Raw genomic sequence first — 18,866 nt, 5'->3', positions numbered from 1 at the left:
TTTTTTTACCAACGACTCGTTAGTACTTACTGTTTCAGAAATTGAAAAGTTTGTGTAAACAAGCGACAAGTGTCTTAATTAGTGACACGGATGGAAGTTGTGAAAAGTTGGTTAGAAGAGATCTACCGCTGGAAAAATTCATCCTGGAAAAGATTATTTGTTAAATTGTTGATTGGAGAGCATGAATTACTTCGTCGCTCGAATTGTCCATCTGTCAGAGATAATAACAAAATTTATCTGTAAATTTACTTGAATTTATCTCGGAAAAAATACAATCATTAATTAGAAAAGATGAATTATCTCGTTATTTAAATTTTCAATATCTTGGACATAGTAATAAAACCTTCCAGTCTATTTCTATTTCTTCTTGCACTTCTTTATAAATTTGCGTGTTTTGTCTGTAGGACAAATTATTAAATTTTTATAAAATATTGCGTCACAATATATAAATACAATGGAAGTGCATTTTTGATTTTACATTATTATCTAGCAGTTTAAAATTTTTTGTCGGTGATATCCATTTTGTTTTAATCTAAAATACTTGTAAAAACATGTATTGTTGATTTTTAACTTCATGATTATGGAAATATCTACCTTGATCGTTGAAAGAAAAATTTCCATTAAAATCATAGAGCTAGGAATCTCACAATTTAAACGTTCAATTAACAAATTAGAGAACAAAGATACAAACTTCTGTTGAAAGATGCTTCACCGTCACTCCGTACCTAATTCTTTCAGTCCACAATCCACGTTTAAACGTCCCCTCTCATCCTGCAATTCCACGAAACGTCTCACGACGTTATAATTAACCCCCGACGGCTGTTCAAAATAATTAAAACCCTCGAATACCCCGTGAAACCGTGTTTGTGTACTCAGACGACGGTCGTGAATTTAAGACGTTGGCAGGGTACACAGCAAACGATCGCGATCGTAATTGACGTTCCCGAGTGTGCAGCTCGAGGAAACGGCTGTCGTTTGGCCACCGTGTTTTCCGGCGAACCCGATCCTCCTCTTTCGCGCGCTAGGTTTATCGAGCTCACGCCGCAAATGGCGGTCGCGTCCTCTCGTTCTCTACGCCGCCTCGGTTTTTCCACTAAACGCTCGTACGTTATCCTCGTATTCCCGGGAAGTCCGATTTCACGCGTTCGAGTAAACAGACCCGCTTTGATGGCCCCTTCTCGCTCGACGAGAAGGCGGACAACCCGATGGCTTTTTATTTGCACGACGATGGCCTGATCGCGTCGCGTGTAGCGAAGGAACCAGTTCCGACGTGTAATTTCGGACGGTCGGGAACGTTTCTCGCGCCTTTGCACCGGTGATTGAAAAGCGTTTCTTGGTATCGTGCCACGGTGTATCGCAATTATCGCCGAGGCGTCGTTCCTGGAGAAAAATACGACGTGGCCCACGGGAGTGTGCACCACGCCCTTCCCCCTGTCTCGTAATCACGCGCCAGTTGGTTAGAGGCCGTTCGAAACGTGTAATGAACCGCTCGATGAACCGCGCCCGGCCGAAAATAACGGCGCGAAACTCGCAGATATCATCTGACGATGGCTGACAGCCAGGCGAAAACAGATGGTGAACTTGCCACCACTGGGCACTGCGTGCTGCTTTCGGTGTATTATACTGCTCGTCAAGTATAATATTGTTCCTTTCTTCTTTCTTCATTTTGATACTTGTATAGATGGTTGTGGTTCAAGTACGTCTAAGTGTGTTTAATCACTTGCGTTAAGATTACGTGTACGAGTCTCGTTTAGAAGTTTCGAGCACCATCTTTTCTTTAACGTATAACAGTTCATACATTGATGTATCAATAGTAGCTTATTAATAAAGTAACTTATTAATAAAGAGAAACGAAGGGGGGAGGGGAAGAAGAACGTGATTAAATTCCGAGACTTTCACAAACAGGGACAAACAGAGATGTAGAAACTAATAGCCATAGCGCGCGATGAATAGAAACATGCTAACAATTTGGCCAGAATACAACCATAAGCGAGCACAAAGGAATGCGTTCAAATTAATATTATGATTATTCAGAGCAATTAAAGCGTTCGAGTGGTAATCACACCCTCCTCAGGGCGAAAATACGCGCGGAACGAATACGAACGTGTATATAATCAAAGCAATTTCCTTTGTTTGCAGCACAATGCATCGCACCCCTGGGGATGGAATCTGGTGCGATTCCCGATGCAGACATCACAGCGAGTTCGAGTTTCGATAGCGGAAACGTCGGGCCGCATCACGGACGGTGAGTGAATTACCGTGTATTACTGTCTCGTTTATACAGCACATTATGCAGATGCGATGCAATACACATTCGGAAATATGATAAAATTAACCCCTTTGTGCGCTGCGCCCGGGGCAGAGATGCAATTCTCCGAAATCAGTACGCTTCGTTAGCCGATATATTCGGGGGTGAATTGCCAGCGATCTACGCGGCGAAAGATTTTGTTTCACGGCAAAATTACTTTTTTTCTTTTTCTTTTTTTGTTATTTTACGCTCACGCGAAGCTCGACTATTGCAAATTGAGGAAATTTGGTTGATAGGTTTGAATTTCTCTTCCAAGAGAATTGGCTAATTTCTTTTGTCCAAACAGGAGAATAACGATCTTCAGAATTTTTCGTTTGCTTTCAATTAATCTCGGAATTATTTTTTTTTTTAGAAAGAATTTTCAATTTTCGTAGAATCGGTAAGTAAGGCTTCTATGTACAAACTATCAGCAGAAACTAAAGTAAAATATAATTATTCCGCGAATATCCTATTTTAGAAATCAAACTGCAACAATTCTGCCTCGACCATCTCATCTGCTTTTCCAGTCCCACTCTGAACCATTCCAGAAACTGTCACCTAAATACTTTATTATCAATTGCCGTTCTCCGAAATCTCTGTCTGAGACCGATCGGACATAATTCACTCTGAAATTTGTCAGCGAGATAAATAATATCGGTGCGTTCTTTCCCGAACGGAGAAGGATTTATCAAGCGGGGTTGACGGACGGTTTAAAACGCGATGCAGATTGATGCGCGAGCGCGATTGTGCGGCGGCGGCGGCGGCGGCGGCGGCGGCGGAGGAGGAGGAAAATGTTTGACGACAGAAAAAGAAAACGAATCGGGGACGGCTCGTGCGGCACGATAACATTTCTGACTCTGAATGCTTTCTACGGCTTAAACGGATGATCCTCTTCCTGTCCGTCATCCTGTCCACGGCCGAGATAGCTCACGATCGAGACTCGAGACGACCCCGGTCACCGTATTAATCACCGACTACTAAACTGCACGTCTAATTCGGCCTTCAAGCCGCAATGAGGATTAATGACGCGGGATGTCCCGCATGCACGGCCATTTGTATCGAACGTTCCGAAGCTCTTAGGCATCGTTAACGTGGACTTCGCGTATTCCTTTGATTATACGTGCCAGCTAATTACCATTCCAAAGAGAGGATTCCACGCGGTGTCACGTTCAACGAGATGATATAGACAGAATGCCCGAATTACGATGCCCCGGGACGAGGACCACCGGCGGCGTTAACGAACCGAGACCGCGCGAATCGTTTACCGCTTTACGAGAATTTTAACGATCGGCAACGTCCTCCGCAATCGTTGTCCAACTGCGAAGGGTAAATTTTCTAAATTTGAAAATCTCGAGAACGCTAATATAAGACAGGTATCAGAGTCACTAATATAAAAATATTGAAGCTATAAAAATATTGTTGTATTTAATTAGTAAAGGAATTCATGATTATATAGGATTATAAAGAGATTGAAAATTGCATTCTCAAGATGAAAAAAATAAATACGAAGTAATGAAATATTTACACTTTCTAAAAGTATTTAAATATAGCTAATACAGACTGACTGAAGTTCATGAGTAAAATATCAAAATATCATGGAGTTTCCAAGAGAGAGAGAGAGAGAGAGAGAGAGAGAGAGAGAGAGAGGAAAGAGGCAGAAATTGAATTCTTAAAAGAGAGGAAAAAGAACAAAAGTTCGTAACCTCTGAAAGTATTCAAACATTCGAATTTTATAGCTAATGCAGACTGACAAAATATCACAATAACAACAAATGAGATTCTGATGAAAGAGACGAAGAGTTGTTGAAAACGAAAAAGGACGTTGCTAATTTTGTCTGTTTTATGCACATTCTATTCAAAGAAGAAATATTTTATTAACACGAGCGACATTTACGAACTTCTTTGATAGCAATGGGTGGTCCCTGGCTTTTAAGCGTCACCGTAGAATTCAGAGAAACACGATGAGGAGGCGTGAACATGTTTATGGTCCGGGGAATTTCGTTGAAAAGCTGCATTAATGCCGGTACGATAATTGGAAGTTTAACCTGTAAGAAGGTATCGCGACGTTTCCCTTTTCTCTTTCTCTCCCCCGTCCTTCCCCCATTTTTCTTTTTCTTTTTTTTTTCTTTTTTTCTTTTCGGCCACGATATAAAGCAAGGAAAGCCTTTTCGATGCAATACCGATATCGTCGCTTGTGCACACACTCTTTACCGATGGAGACCGTCTAGACCTTCTTCAACGGCACTTCCATGGCTTCCTGATACTACGGGCTTCCCGGTGAATACCCTATTTGCCCCATACGACTCCCGTTTACCCTAAAATACGCGAATCTAACTCGTATTACGTGTACATGGCTCGCCTCTTTCGCGACGTACTCTCGTGAAACGTAAGTACATTTCGTTCTCGAATATTTCCACATCGCGGACTCCTCCATTTTCCATATTCGCAGGAATTCTTACAACGTTCGACTTCCTTATGGGAGAATTATCGGATGAAGAAGTGAGTGTACGTACGGTTTAAGAAAATCTTTATCGTACCGTTGCAGGCGTGTCGTATGCAGATATATATTTTTTGTCTTCGTAATTATTAAATTCGTTTTCATTTACAATTCCATTCATAACATTTCCATTTATATTTATTCCATTTATATGACAAGTTTCCATTTATAATTATAATGAGATGTTATATTTTTAATAAACAAAGTATCGAGTTTCATTGTTAAAATATTATAGAGCGTATATTGTGCATTGTTATGGACGATTAATTATTTAAATTTAATAACGCGAGGATATGAATACTTCTGTAATTCAGATAATGTTCCTCAATTCTCTTAATTAAACTCGAACTAATTTGTCAATCAACACCTGCCGATCTGCTGCTCATTTATTGTTAGAATGACATCAGCGAGAATCACTTGAAATTCATCTCGTAATATATTTCTTCTACAATTCCCAAGATTGTTTCATTTCTGGAGAACCAAGTAACAACTGGACGAAAGCTAGAAGATGTCTTTTCTACTCGAGAGGAATAATCCAGGACGAGAAGAGAGTTAAATACGCCAGCGTACACACTCTCCTTTCATCCACTCAGGGCGAAAGGGGCGCGCTATGCGTCGCGTAGTATGTACGAAAACGTAACCCAAAGCCCTGCTCGCTTGCCGAGAGCAAACAACAACAAAAAAGCCAAAGGAAACTGGTAAACTTCGCGAGGAACTGAAAAAAGAAATCCGACGCGTGTAAATAAGAGAGCGAGCACAGGCTCCCAGCATCCGACGAGTACCCGTCGTTTGTCTTCGCGTTCGCGTGGCCGCTCGAGCACAACCTCGGCTCCGGGTCCACGGTCGACACGTTCACGGAAGAACGTTTTCATCGTGTCGCAGCGCGTGATCGCTGGACGAAAGGACCAGCAACGGAAGCTGCTTTCTTCCCACTCTTTCTGCCGGCAGCGACAAATCATCCGAGAAGTGTCTCGCCGTTGTTGGCTCGGGTTCGGCGAACCATTTCTCTCGATAATCGGGCCCGTTCGTCTCGGTGGTATCGCGCTTTCGACGACTCCGCCGACCCGGCTCGGAAACGTCGTTCACGCTCGCGGCTGAAAGTCCGCGCGATCGTCCGCTCCGGAGATTTATCGCGGTGGCCGGGTGGCACGAGCGAGGCCGCGGAATGCCTTTGATGCTCTGGACTGTATCAAAGTGGCAGCCAAGGCAGTTCGAGCTCACTTAATGGGCTATGAGTTATGGTCTTTCGCTGCGCTGTATGTATCCTGCCTCTCTCCCGCGCCTACCCTCCGCGTCTTTCTATTTACCTTGCTGATCCTTCTCTTTCCTTGCCATCTTCGCCTGTTCGTTCGCCCTTCTCGCCGTCAGCGTGCTCGGTTTCTTCTTTTCCACCACGTGCATTCACTCTTCTAGTTCTAGTTCTCCCCCACTCGTTCACTCTTTCAGGGACAAGGCCGCTTTTACCAGGGCTCCGTGTCAAAGTAACGCTTCGAATTCTGACGGAGCAGAGAGGCTGCCACGCCAGCATCACCTCTTTATTGCGAATACTTTCGACGACGTGTATAACCCTGGACCCCGGCGAATTCGTTCGGCTCGGCCTACTACTACCACTCTTTCTCTCTTTCTCTTTTTCTTTCTCTGCTCCAGCCGTGTTCGAGACGCGATGCTGGCGGGCGGCTTCTTTGCGCTCTTTGGGGCGGCGATGTTCGAAAGTAATCTTGGCCGGAGAGGGCCGTGTGCAGTTTTCGTTTTTCTTTCCTTTTTCTCTCTCTCTCTCTCTCTCTCTCTCTTTTTTTTATTGTTGAAATTGAGTTTCAAAGTGACTAGCAAGGGGACGTGTTTGTTGCCACGCATCAAAGGTGAAACGCGAAGGCAAGAGTTCGATTTTCGGGAAGAAGTAGCTTCGAGGGTAAACTTGTAGTTACTTTCGCAAGTAACGTAGTCTGCGAGAAATGCAGGGAATTGAACAACTTCTTTTTTTTTAGCCCAATATATTCTTGTATCGAAGGAGAAATAAGTATTTCTTTGAAATATAACACAAGTTTTCACACGTCGAAGAATTTCATGTTAAAATATTTTAAGGAAACGATTATTCTCTCGAGGTGTAGAATGATTTTTGAGTTCTTGAAGAACTTTATCTTCTGTAAGAAAGTTTCCCAAAGAAACGAATGTGAAGTAGTTTTTTAGTAGAATGGTGGAATCTGAAAGTTCTCGATGCGTTCTAATTGTAATTTCACGTAAAAAAGTTCAAGAACTTGGCGGAAAGTGAGGCATTCGACAAACAAATACTGAAACTCTACTTTTAGTGAAGTGTAAAATAAAGAAATTATACCAACGTATAAACAGTTGCTGATGTAGTATTCTTCTTCAGAGTCGAAACAAGAGAAAGCCAATTATTAATAATCTTGAAAGAAAATAATCTCTTATATCTATAATATTTTAATCTTCTATAATCATAGTTAAATTATTAATTAAGTTAATATTTTGTATATAATTTATTTATATATATATATATTTATAAATGAATAATAAAGTTAATAAAATGGGGAATAATTAAATAGGGGGAATTAAAATTAATAATGATAAATCAATAACGCACGAATAATACATAAAGTATTCGAAAGCAAATTTTTCAATTCCTCGTCTCTGTCTCGATCTCACCGCGAATAAGAATACAAATTCTTTATAAAAAAAAATATTATGTAAATTCCGTACAAGACGAACTGACGACAATTAAGTAACGAAATCAACGACAGTCGTCAAGTGAGACGTTTCTAATCGAACGCGAGTACACGTACTCTCCGGATTCCTTTCGTTTCTCCTAGCGATCGAATCGGTGCCAGCATTCCTCCGGCTGGGCGTGTTTTCCCGCGACAATCGCGCGGGATCGTCTACGGACGAAAGTAAAGGGAGATTTTTAATGCCGCGGACGAAAGGTATGTGCGAATACAATTATTAGCCGGCTCTCGGAAGAGTGGCTTCCCCGTTCTCCGCGCCGGTAGCCAGCTCATCTTTAATTCATGCCATCCGGTGGCTCCGGCTCGATCGATAAATTATAATTTCACCCCGGTATCGGGGACCTGGCAGAGGTGACGGTTATCCGTCAGCCACCGGCTGGATCACGTATTTATACGATTTCCTTTCCCCCGTCGATGTAACGTTTCCGATTATACCGTCATATCCTCTCTTTGCCTACCGCCTTATCGGCTGATTCTTATCGGCACGTCAATTGCCGACGTCCGCGCACGATCGCGACGAAAAGGCGTCGTGAATATGTACGACGTACATACGCGCGTACGCGGCGACTCGATTCGCAGTAATTGCCGCGACTTTGCGAAAACTCGTCAGGCAATCAGCAACCGGTGAACGTTATTTCGCTTGAAACGGCTGGGTGTCTCAGACGTGCGAAACGTTTTGCACGTGTGTCACAATCGTTTACGCGTACCGCTGTTTTTCTTTTATCGAGGCTTGGAAGTTTATCGGTTCGTGGCCTGCAGTGCTTTCTTAAGTAGAATGTTTATGGATATTGCACGAGTGTCTACGTTAGCGCGTTCTTGTTGGATTTCTTAAAAGTTGAAAGTTTATGGATTCGCGGTAGCTGTTTAAGACCTCGTCTTACAGCGTCGGGTATCTCCTTTGGCTCGATTCGAATTGGAAAGCGAATTCTTGTCTGACGAGGTTTGAAATTTCAATTCTTCGAATTGAAGATTAACAAATACGAGTTATATATGAGTTTCACTAAGACAATCGTAGGGCAGGGGATTGAAAAGAATGTTTAACATTTGTGAACGTCATACGTTAGTCTTATTCTTTGAAACCGAAGAATTTACTTTACCTTTGAAAAAATAATGATTATAAATATCACAACCAGCTGCATACGCTCATTCCATGTTTGTTAAATTTCAAAATTTGATTTACAAAAGAATATTTAGCATTCGTGAATGTCACGATTATTCGCATATTTTATAACATGAGAAAATATCAGAAGCATCTGCATATGTTCCATTTTTTCCAAATTTAACAATTCGTGCTTGTTTACGAATGTCAGAATTATCCGCGTGTTAGTCTTTTTTTTTAGAAATTTGAGAATTTACGAACTCGTAGCTGTTTTTTTTTTTTTTTTTTTTTGTTTTAAGTTTATGGATTTACGAATATCAGAAGTACTTGCCGTACATTTATTCCGTATTTTTCTTTTTTAAATTTAAAAAATTGTTGGCTCGTTGGTTGTTGTTTAAAAAAGATATTTAATATTTGCGTACGTCGCAATCACTCAAACGTTATGTTTATTTTCTGAAATTTGAGAATTTATAGGCTCGTGGTTGTTTTTTCTCGTCTTTTTTAATTTAAAACTGTACGCACTCGTGGTTATTATTTAAAAGAAATATATTCAATAAATACATATCACGCTTGTTTACTTTCTAAAAAAATCTATGCGTATCACGATCTGTACACATTATTCTTATTCCAATAAAACATGGAAATTTTCCAATTCCTGGTTTTCGTCGAAAAAGAGAAAGAAAAAAAGAGGAAAAAGAAAGAGATTAAACCGGGTGGAAAGTGGCACGTAGAATCGTTCAAATATCAATTACGCTGCTTAAACACTCCGACGCGTCGTTCCTCCGTGTACATAGCCCATATTCGTCGCACGAAAATTAAGTTACACACACCGAAATCCCCAACGGGAGGCCTAGAAAAATTTCCATGTTTTCCTACAATCTGCGTTGGCCGCAGGAAAATGATTCAACGTTCTCGTTTCTCTGGACTGAAACGGAAAAAAAAGAAAAGAGAGAGAAAAAAAAATCTTTGGAAATCTCTATTTTCGAGAGAAAGAGGGACGCGACAGAAAGAGAAAAAAAAAAGAGAGAAAAGACACGAAGAAGAGATAGAATACCGGTAATCTCAGTGTAAATATTTACCCTTGCAGGCTGAGGCAAGAGAGCCACGGAGGTGCCTGGTGCCCGAAGCAGCAGATCACGACGGAACCGCGCGAGTGGTTGGAAATCGATCTTCACACGGTCCACATGATCACCGCCACCGGCACTCAGGGACGCTTCGGCAACGGCCAAGGCGTCGAATACTCGGAGGCGTACATGTTGGAGTACTGGAGGCCGAAGCTCGGCAAGTGGGTTCGATACAGGGACGTTCGGGGCGAGGAGGTAAGTAATCGTCGTCGTCGTCGTCGTCGTCGTCGTCGTCGTCTCAAAGGTGTCGCGATAATTGACCAGGCTTACCAGTTACCGGCAGTCTACCGAAGGTGTCGATTGCGACTTCTATCTGGGCGAGTACCTAAGTAGCTTTCCGCGGGAAGTATCGAGCCTTAAACAGAGGAAGGAGAGAGAATCTTTCTCGTTATAAACTGTCGCGCATTGTCGGAAGTCGGGGATCGTACAGTTGTTAGCCGCGCGGTTCCAGGCAAGCTGATCGATCAGACGCACGAGTAGAATTGACGTTGAGTCGAGTCGAGTCGAGTCGAGTTTACGGCGTGACGTTCGTCGTCTGACAGGAAATAGAGATATCTACTTAAATCGAGATAGACGAACGCACGAGTCCCCGTTCAAATTCGCGTGTTTCGAAGAAATTGATAGGATACATTTATGACGTACGTGAATTTTATTTGAAGTTTAAAGGCCTAGTCTGTTATATGTACTTGGGTATCTAAGGTTATTTTATTCTCCATTATCTGGCCCTTTCTGTTCTCTACTAATGCATTCTGACTAATGTTCAAAGGAAAAAACTAGCTCGATTTCAAACAGACGACAGAGAAGACTTATTACTGTCATATTGTCCGCGAGCTTATCAATTATAAACGATATATGTATTACGTTTCTTTCATTAAAAAAAGAAAAAAAAGAAGCTTGTACTTTTATTTTATTCGAGGCAAAGGAATTCTCGATCGTTAATGGCAATTCTACTGAATATTAGATATGAAACGGGTCACTGTCCTCAGATGTAAAGCTATCTAACATAAACGAACAGAAATTCTACATATCTACAGTACTAAAAATCTTTACTCGTCACGTTTGTTGGAAAGCGATGGACAAGTGAAGCAACAACAGATTCGCAATAAAATATCTAAAAATATAAAAAAATGAAAACATTTGAAAAGCATTCGATTCGTACAATTGTGCCAATTCTTCTGGCCAAAGCCAATTTTTTCTCATCGCAATTTGAACGAGAAAGGGAACGGAGCCCGATCGTTTCTGAAATTTTCAGGCTCGCCAGTAAACGCGTAAGTAAGAGAGGCACGAGAGGTCGGTTAACGATCGATACGCGTGTGTTTAGCATTCGCGGTCGTGGGAGAGCGGCGCGCACGGCACACAAGAGGCGCATAATTCAATTCAATTAACCGGTGGCAACAATTCAGCGGCGGGCCAGATCGGCGCGAGAGGTCGCGCGTAAGCGGAATCGCGGCGGTTAAATTTAGTCTGCTTGCGGGGTTATGCGCGTAAAACGAGCAGAGCACCGTGGATTATTGGGAATGATTTGTGGCGGGTTGTCCGCGCAGGGTCCGCGTGCAGACAGTGGCGACCGGGCCCCGGTAACTAAACCGTGACGTTAACAAGACGTAAATCTCGGGCGCAATATGCACCGTCTCAAAAGTGGCGCGCGGCTCCGCTTCGATGGCAATTTACTGGAATAAATCGGTAACCGTGAACTCGCGCCACTTTAATTAGCAACCGGCAACAATAGGGGCAACAATAGTCGTTCATTTATTACTACGCGCGTACGTCTTCTACTCGCGCCGAGAATCCGACGAATTCGAGGCAGAGAAAACGGGTTGACGTCGATGAATGAACTGTCCTTCGCGCGCACCGACCACGCGTTCGCCAAGAATTCCCGACCGTCGCGTTGACGTGGGTGTTATAAGTTTTGCGCCGCGTATTATATTCGCCGGATGCTTGAGATTTTTTCCAACATCGGAGAAAGATACTCTCTCTCGAGTTCCACGCGAGAATGCAACGCGTTTTTGGTCGTTGAATCTCTTTTTCCGTCCAGTAGAAGTATATCATAAAGAAATGTGCGTTAGACTTAATTAATTTTACTGAAAATACGGTTTAGCCCAGCACTGTGACGAGAAGTGTCCTGTTCGAAAGTGTTTGGGAGTATTTGAGTCACTCGGTTTATATTACATTAAAATATGAGTATTTAATTTTATCTTAGAATCTCCCTAGAAATTAATGTAAAAGTTTAGTTATTGTTTCCAATATCCAACGACGCCGGTTAAAAGTTAGTACAATTGTTAATATATTAATATTTTATTGATTCTTATTAACTGAGTGCCAAATATAATTAATGATAAATTGTTCTAAGATTTTTGACTGAGAATATGCGCACGTAATGTGAAAGAAGGAACGAAAAAGTTCATCACACTTTAGCTAGAAATTGTCCACGTCAAGAAAATTGAAAATAAATTTTTTAATCTTCGCAAGTGATGAATGTGGCGAAAGATCGACAAGTCCGAAAGATTGACGACTTTGGAAACGAGGCGACTCTTGTACGAGTTACCCAAGTAACCGAATCCATCATTCCACATCCTCGCAAAGGAACATCTGACCTCCGTCGAAGACCAAGTAGCCGAAGTTGCGAAGAGTTAGTTACGATAACCTACTGCAACGTTGGCTACGGAATAAATATAAATCACTTAGAACTTACTGACATTGTTTTCAGTCGCATCGCGCGATTTATCATTGCCTGGTGGAAACTAGCGGAAAAAGGAATGGCCAGCTGGGAGAGAACTCTCTCTCTCTCTCTCTGGTGGAGAACTTGCCCTGTTTCGTGATACGTGTTTGTCCCGAGAAGCGACGCGGGAACCAATATAAGTCATTTCGTCGACGATGACGTTATTTATTTTCCAGCCGCGTGTTTTTGTTTTATTTGCGGACGTTCGTTTCGATGGCGAACGATCCTCGAGAACAGAAAATGGATGGAAAGCAAGGAAATAAAAAGAGAGAAAGAGGGAGAGAATAAAAAAAAAGAATAAAAAAACGAAAAGGAAGAAAAGAAAGAAGGAGGTGAACGTCCAGTTGACGAGGTGGATTTCCTTGGAAGTTAGTACGTAGAGAGGGTGCTTCGAGCTTATTTGTATAGGAGGGTGGATCAATAAAACGAGGGAAGGGAAAGTCGTCGCGTGCTTGCTCGCGGGTCAGACGATTTCGACTCACCTACATAGGCTTGTACATGGCTTGAATAGTCGAGGTCGATCGAACCTAGCGAGCCGCACATCGCACGAAGGTCGAACTCGACGAAATTTAACCACCCTTATTCAAGCATCGCGACTCCATTTACATGCGGTAGTGAAATAACATTCTCCAGGCAGCGAGGTTATTTCCCCCTTCGCGGGAAAAAAGAACTTTCTAGCACGCACTTTCTTCTCGTTAATCAGGGCTGTTAGAAAAGGTTGTTAGTGAAAGTGTTTATTCGGAGAAAAACTACTGTTCCTCCGTGCTGGCCAAGCTCTTTTCCCTTCGAACTTTCTGCTTTCGTTACGATATAATGATAGATCTATTTCGAGTTTCTAATGTTATGTAACGAATAATTGTGATATTAGGTATGTTGATCCTTGTTACTTGTACCGACTGATATAGCGATCATTGACAGTTGATAGTACTAAAATTTATTAATTAATTTAATGTTAAATTTGACGTCGATTGCCATTCATTGCAATTCATTGATAAATATTTTGGTGAATACGATATCATTTTTTCAAGTGATCCGCAACAAGTTTGTTTCGAACATGTTTGTACAGGAAATTACTCAAATTACACTGTGAAAATTATGAGTAGGTGGCAACGTACTAGTACAACATAATAATTGATAATTTTCTTCTGAGCATCTTTTTAAAATTTGTCTGCAGTCGCGAAAGTATCGAATTGTCTAAATCGAACATATAACGTTTTACTTCCAGAATATTAATTAAAATCCTCAGCCATACGGAAGTCAACGTAATTTCAAAAATATTAATCAATCATTTTAATTTCTACAATTAAATTTCACTCGACAACCGGTAGATATATCAACATACTTAGAAATTCAATGTTAATCTTTACGAAGAGGAAACCAACGATAAGACAACTTAACCGCAATGTCTCCGATTACTCTTTCCTCGATTAGTGCTTCACAGCCAACGAAATTTACTTCCACGAAGATCGGTTGTAAATTACGGTCATCAGGACACCCGCTGATTCTCGCTTTCGTTTAATCCGCGCCATAAAACAGTTTAATTAGGCGCGGCCGGCACGAGAGGATCGCAAACAAACCAGGAAACCGGTTGAAAAAAAGGAAACCGCGTATCGATGACGTTGGTTCTTCGTGGAAGCGCGCTGCCATGGAGAAAGAGAGTCGCTCGGAGCGAGATTCGTTAGAACCTGTCCGAAACGAAACGGCCCACCCAAACGAAACTCCGCGCGATTACCGGGAATAAATCTGCAGAAATTCGTGTCTCTTTCGTGCCTGCTGCGAGGGTCCTCTGTTCTCCCCGCTTAATTACACAACGACACTCGGCTTATCCGACGAATAATCTCTCGGTAACAGCTCGGCCAGGACCAGGCAACGTCGGTGGTACGAACATGGCGCGCGCTTGTCAACGACTCGACCACTTTTGCAGCCCGTCCGAATGGTACGCGAGGGGGAAAAAAAAAAAAGACGAAAAACTGTCGGGGACGCGTCTAATATTTTTCAACGACCGCATTTGGCACGACGGAGATAGCGAAACGAGCATAAATTACCTCGTTGATCCCTCGCACAAACTTGTTGGCTGTCTGGCCGAGCTATGACTCGTTCCCGTGAAATATCGGTAGTTTTTGTTTTCCGATGAAACTTCACGCGTCGATTTGTCATAATAGGTGACATGATCGACGAATGGGAGTTATTGTACACTTTCACGAGAAAACAAGAGATGGTCAAGAATGAGTTCTCGTTCGCGGATGAGTCACGAAGTTTCGATCGTATATCTTAATGAGCTAAGAAGCATCGTCTCGTTTCAAAATTAACAGGATTAAGGGTCTGAATATTTCAAGCGCGTGTATATTAGAAAATATTGATGCGGGCTTACAGATACTTCTGAAAGGGACAAACAGGTTTTACGAACACACTCCGGCTGGGACACTTTTTATTTTCGATAGTCGGACCGACTGAATCGGTATTTGTCTCGTGAATGATACAATTTTTAAATTACACGCGTTTTTCATAATAATAAACGTGTCCCGGATTATTTATTGTACAAAATATTATTTATTTCTTCCGTCTTTTGCACGTAGGGATACATATATTCTATTCAGAAATCTTGGGACAAGTACTATATTTTTGTAATAAATATAAATTACCTAAATTACTGTATTTATAATAAATATACATAATATAATCAAAAACAATAAATATAAAATATACTTTGCAAGATAAAGACTCTGTTATATATATCAATATATTGTATTGTGTTATATCATTATTAAATTATTGTATCATTGCATGATATTACATTATAAAATATGTATACACGACGAGTATTATATATTAAAAATAAAAGACTTTCAGGCAGGAGTATTTCACTTTTTGCATTTAAGAACCAAGAACAGCATAAAATGACATTCTAAACAAAATATTTATTTACTCGAAGGAATCGTTATCTCCTTCAGAAGCTTTGAACGTGCTCTGAATTCTTGAACGGGAGTGTACAAGTTCCTTATCTTTCATAATTAATTTCGCGCATCAGCAACGATCTCTGTGGCAGTAGCCTGTGTTTTCAAATTCATAAGAGACCCGCGGTCCCTTTCGAGTAAGAGTAGCTTCACAGATATTTTCGCAAATCTCCATTTCATTAGACGGAGGCAGCGGCAAATGGCTCGGAGGATCTGCGAGAGGTCGTTGGACTTGTCCCGCGAAACAGGCCAGGAAAATTCGTGAGGCCGTACCTCGGACCACCCGTCGCGTATATCCGTCTAATTAAACCGTCAGACAGCTTATCCGTCACGATCTTACTCGACGACACGGGGCCATCAACGCGGCTTCTGTTCGGTGGCAGGCTACCGTGGACGTTTCGGGATCGAGACGCGCGGAAACATTAACATAAAATGGGCGTTGGTGGTGCGCCACGCCCTACCAGGTTTCCTCGTGCTATCGTTGGAATCTGTCTATGAAAAATCACGCCGAGACAATCTCGGAACGGGAGATATCATCGAATATCTCGCGAGCAGCCTCGTACACTCGGTTGTCGGATCGGAACACTGCAAGTATTTCCAACGCTGTAACTACAGACGATCAAAATAAAATTTCCATCGTAGACATTGAAGTCCAACAAATAGAGAAACTTTATAATGGGTGATTGGTTAATGAACATGATCCGTTCAAAAACGATGGCAGTAAAATTTTACACACAGCATGTCAGAACATAAAAATCTATCGCGGTATTTCGAACCCATTCGTTAACCGATATGTATATTTTACGAAAAATTATCTAAATATTTAAAAACACACTGTTTCGTGTCTATAGAATGTCCCAAAAATTAAAAAATTGATCATTTTGACCACTTTGGTAGTTCTACTGCAGACAGCTGCGGGTCACGCTCGGATCTAAAATAAGAGGAAGTGTCAGATAATTCAAATAGAAAAGTTAAACATTGAACTTGACTCGGATACATAAGTTAGAGTTTGCTAATTCCATTCGGAACCGAAACTTCACGTCACACTCTGTGTTTTGTCTACTTTCTCTCTTCCTTTCTTCGTTTCTTTTCTTTCTTTTTTTTTTTCGTTTTTCAAAAGAAGTAAGATGGTTTCAGTCGGCGCGGAAATGTCTTTGAGCGGAGTCGCGTGGGCGCGCGGATAAATATCGAGATTACTTATTTTTCTTGGTCGGGCGAGTCGACGGCTCGTAAATGCCGTCGTATTTTCGCCGTCGCGCGTTTCATTCCCCCGCGGCGGCGATCACACGCGAGCCAGCCGGGACTTTTCTCGGAATAAGCTGGAAATTTGTGGCGACCCTTTCGCGGATCGTCAGAGCCGATTAAAAGCAACGCGCGTGAGAGGGCCTTTGATTGCGTTCGATCCCCGAAGTAACGGGGATTTATTGGCGTTATCGGATTGTTTGATGAGCAGCCTGTGCCTTTTAACTTTGATCTCTCTTTGTGTTTTCGAACGGGTGGTGGAAACATTTTTGTTTTCAACTAACTGTTTGAAGGAACTGTTGGTGTTAGAAGTCTTATCTATTGTTGAATGGCTCGTGTCGGATCAGTCGGAAATTTAACTTTGATGTTAGATATGTACGTACGTTGTACATCATTAAAAATATTACACATATCTCTAAGTATTATAGATATTACATTGTTTGTACTATTTTGCAGTATTTTCTTATTCGAAAGAGAAACTGATGAAGAACTGCATAAACATATACATACATTCAAATTCACAAAAATGATGTGCAGACATGCACAATTTGATTCACTTTTATTCCCATAAAATATCAAATAGACGGATACAATGTTGTCTGAGAGGAATCTCGTTCCGAGACTCCTTTATCGCGATTTAAAAATTTGGAAGGTTTTTTGATCTAACAGAAAACAAAACACGCTTTGATCGTTCGTTGAGTTCTGGCTATCCTATAGATGTCAGCTAAACCTGAAGGCAGGCAGTTACAGAGTAAGCACGATCCTCTCTGTGATAGAACGTTTGTCTACCGTATCTGATATTCCCCGGAACGAGGGTGCTTTTCCAATTCGCAAAGCGGAGGCCACACGATCATGGCTCCAGGAAACGCGATTAAAAGATGATCGTCGGGCCACGGGGGCCGAGCACGTTCTGCGGCGTGGCGGCCCGGTAATTGGGAGACCTGGTGGCTGACACCGTTTTATTCGCGCTCGTTATTCCCTCCGCGACTTTCTAGCTGATGTTTGGCGCATCGAAACGAAACACAATGAGTCGACACGCGTGAAATTCCGGCTGGCGTCGCGCCGCGGACAACGTTTCGTTTCGACTTCGTTACAGTGGCTTAATGAGCGCGCCGTGCGCTCGTTAAGGGACTGAAATATGCGCCTGTAAACGCTTCTGAAAGAAGTCTGATTCGAACAAACAAAAAAAAAGAAAAATGAGAGAAGAGAGACCGTTTTCGTCGACGGTTTTCGCGGACGTTGAAATTTTGACAACTAACAACTAGGTTTCGTCGCGTATTCATTGGAATGGTGCTGATAATAAGTGCGCCTATATCGACGATACTTTGCAATTATGGAATCTCAGTTTCCGAGAAATTTAATACTGAATTTAAGATACGTTGGTTCTCGCAATTATGAGACATTACAATTTTAAAGAGGAAACAAAATAGAGGTATTCAACTTCGATAATAGAATCACTTCGAGAGTTATTTCGTATCCTGTGAAATTGGATTCCCAAAATTTCTGAAGCTGATGTTACAAAATCATTTCCTAAACTAAAGTATCTCTATCAAAGCTCAAATGAAATATCTAACAGCTTCTGAATCGTCTAATTATAAGACGAGATTTCTTCGATCACAGCCAATTAAGCTAACGAAAGAAAGAAAAGAAAAAAGAAAAAGTAGGAAACATCTCAATTAATCGAAGTATCCTTTTCGAAGAATGCGTTGAATGCCTCACGTTTACACAATCTTTTCCACACGTTGACGTTGAAACCTGCTGGATCTGGATAAACTTCGAAAAGTTTATAGAACTCAGTTTAAAACCAGCATCGAAATAAACTTTCCGAAGAGTTGCTTCGAAACCTCGAACCCGGAATGTTGCTCGCCGTTCCAAATAAGATCCAGCGGCCAGCAACGCCGGCGATATATTTCAAAACCTCTTGAACCTGGAAATTCTTTTAGAAAGCGGCGAGACGCTCGGAGGGAACGCTCGCGGCTTCAGAAATGTCGTGGGCGTTCCTGGGTGCCGCGATTTCTCGTTTCACGCGTTCTCAGACGGAACACAACGCCGGCGTTCTATTCTACCGGCGTGGCCCGCGAGCACGAATGCCACGACGAGACGAGACGAGACGAGACGAGACAAGACGAGGCGGTTGTATCGCGTCAGAGGATCGAGAATTTCTCGTGCAGCGTCGCCGAAGCTCGTCCCTGCGAAACAAAGGACC

General features: G+C 42.0%; 1 protein-coding gene across 2 annotated transcripts in view; it reads left to right on the top strand.

Moving 5' to 3' along the window:
- Nucleotides 1-18,866, top strand: part of LOC122537934 (discoidin domain-containing receptor 2-like) — a 63,445-nt gene that overhangs the window by 34,839 nt on the left and 9,740 nt on the right. For both annotated transcript variants that reach the window (XM_043671600.1, XM_043671601.1), the window contains exons 3-4: nucleotides 2,140-2,245; nucleotides 9,709-9,940. In XM_043671600.1, the coding sequence (XP_043527535.1) occupies nucleotides 2,140-2,245; nucleotides 9,709-9,940 (338 nt within the window). The remainder of the gene's footprint in view (nucleotides 1-2,139; nucleotides 2,246-9,708; nucleotides 9,941-18,866) is intronic.

This window comes from Frieseomelitta varia, unplaced genomic scaffold (assembly GCF_011392965.1).
Source record: "Frieseomelitta varia isolate USP_RPSP 00005682 unplaced genomic scaffold, Fvar_1.2 scaffold_940, whole genome shotgun sequence".
In the NCBI taxonomy this organism is placed as follows: Eukaryota; Metazoa; Arthropoda; class Insecta; order Hymenoptera; family Apidae; genus Frieseomelitta; species Frieseomelitta varia.
This window is presented reverse-complemented; position numbering and strand designations above follow the sequence as displayed.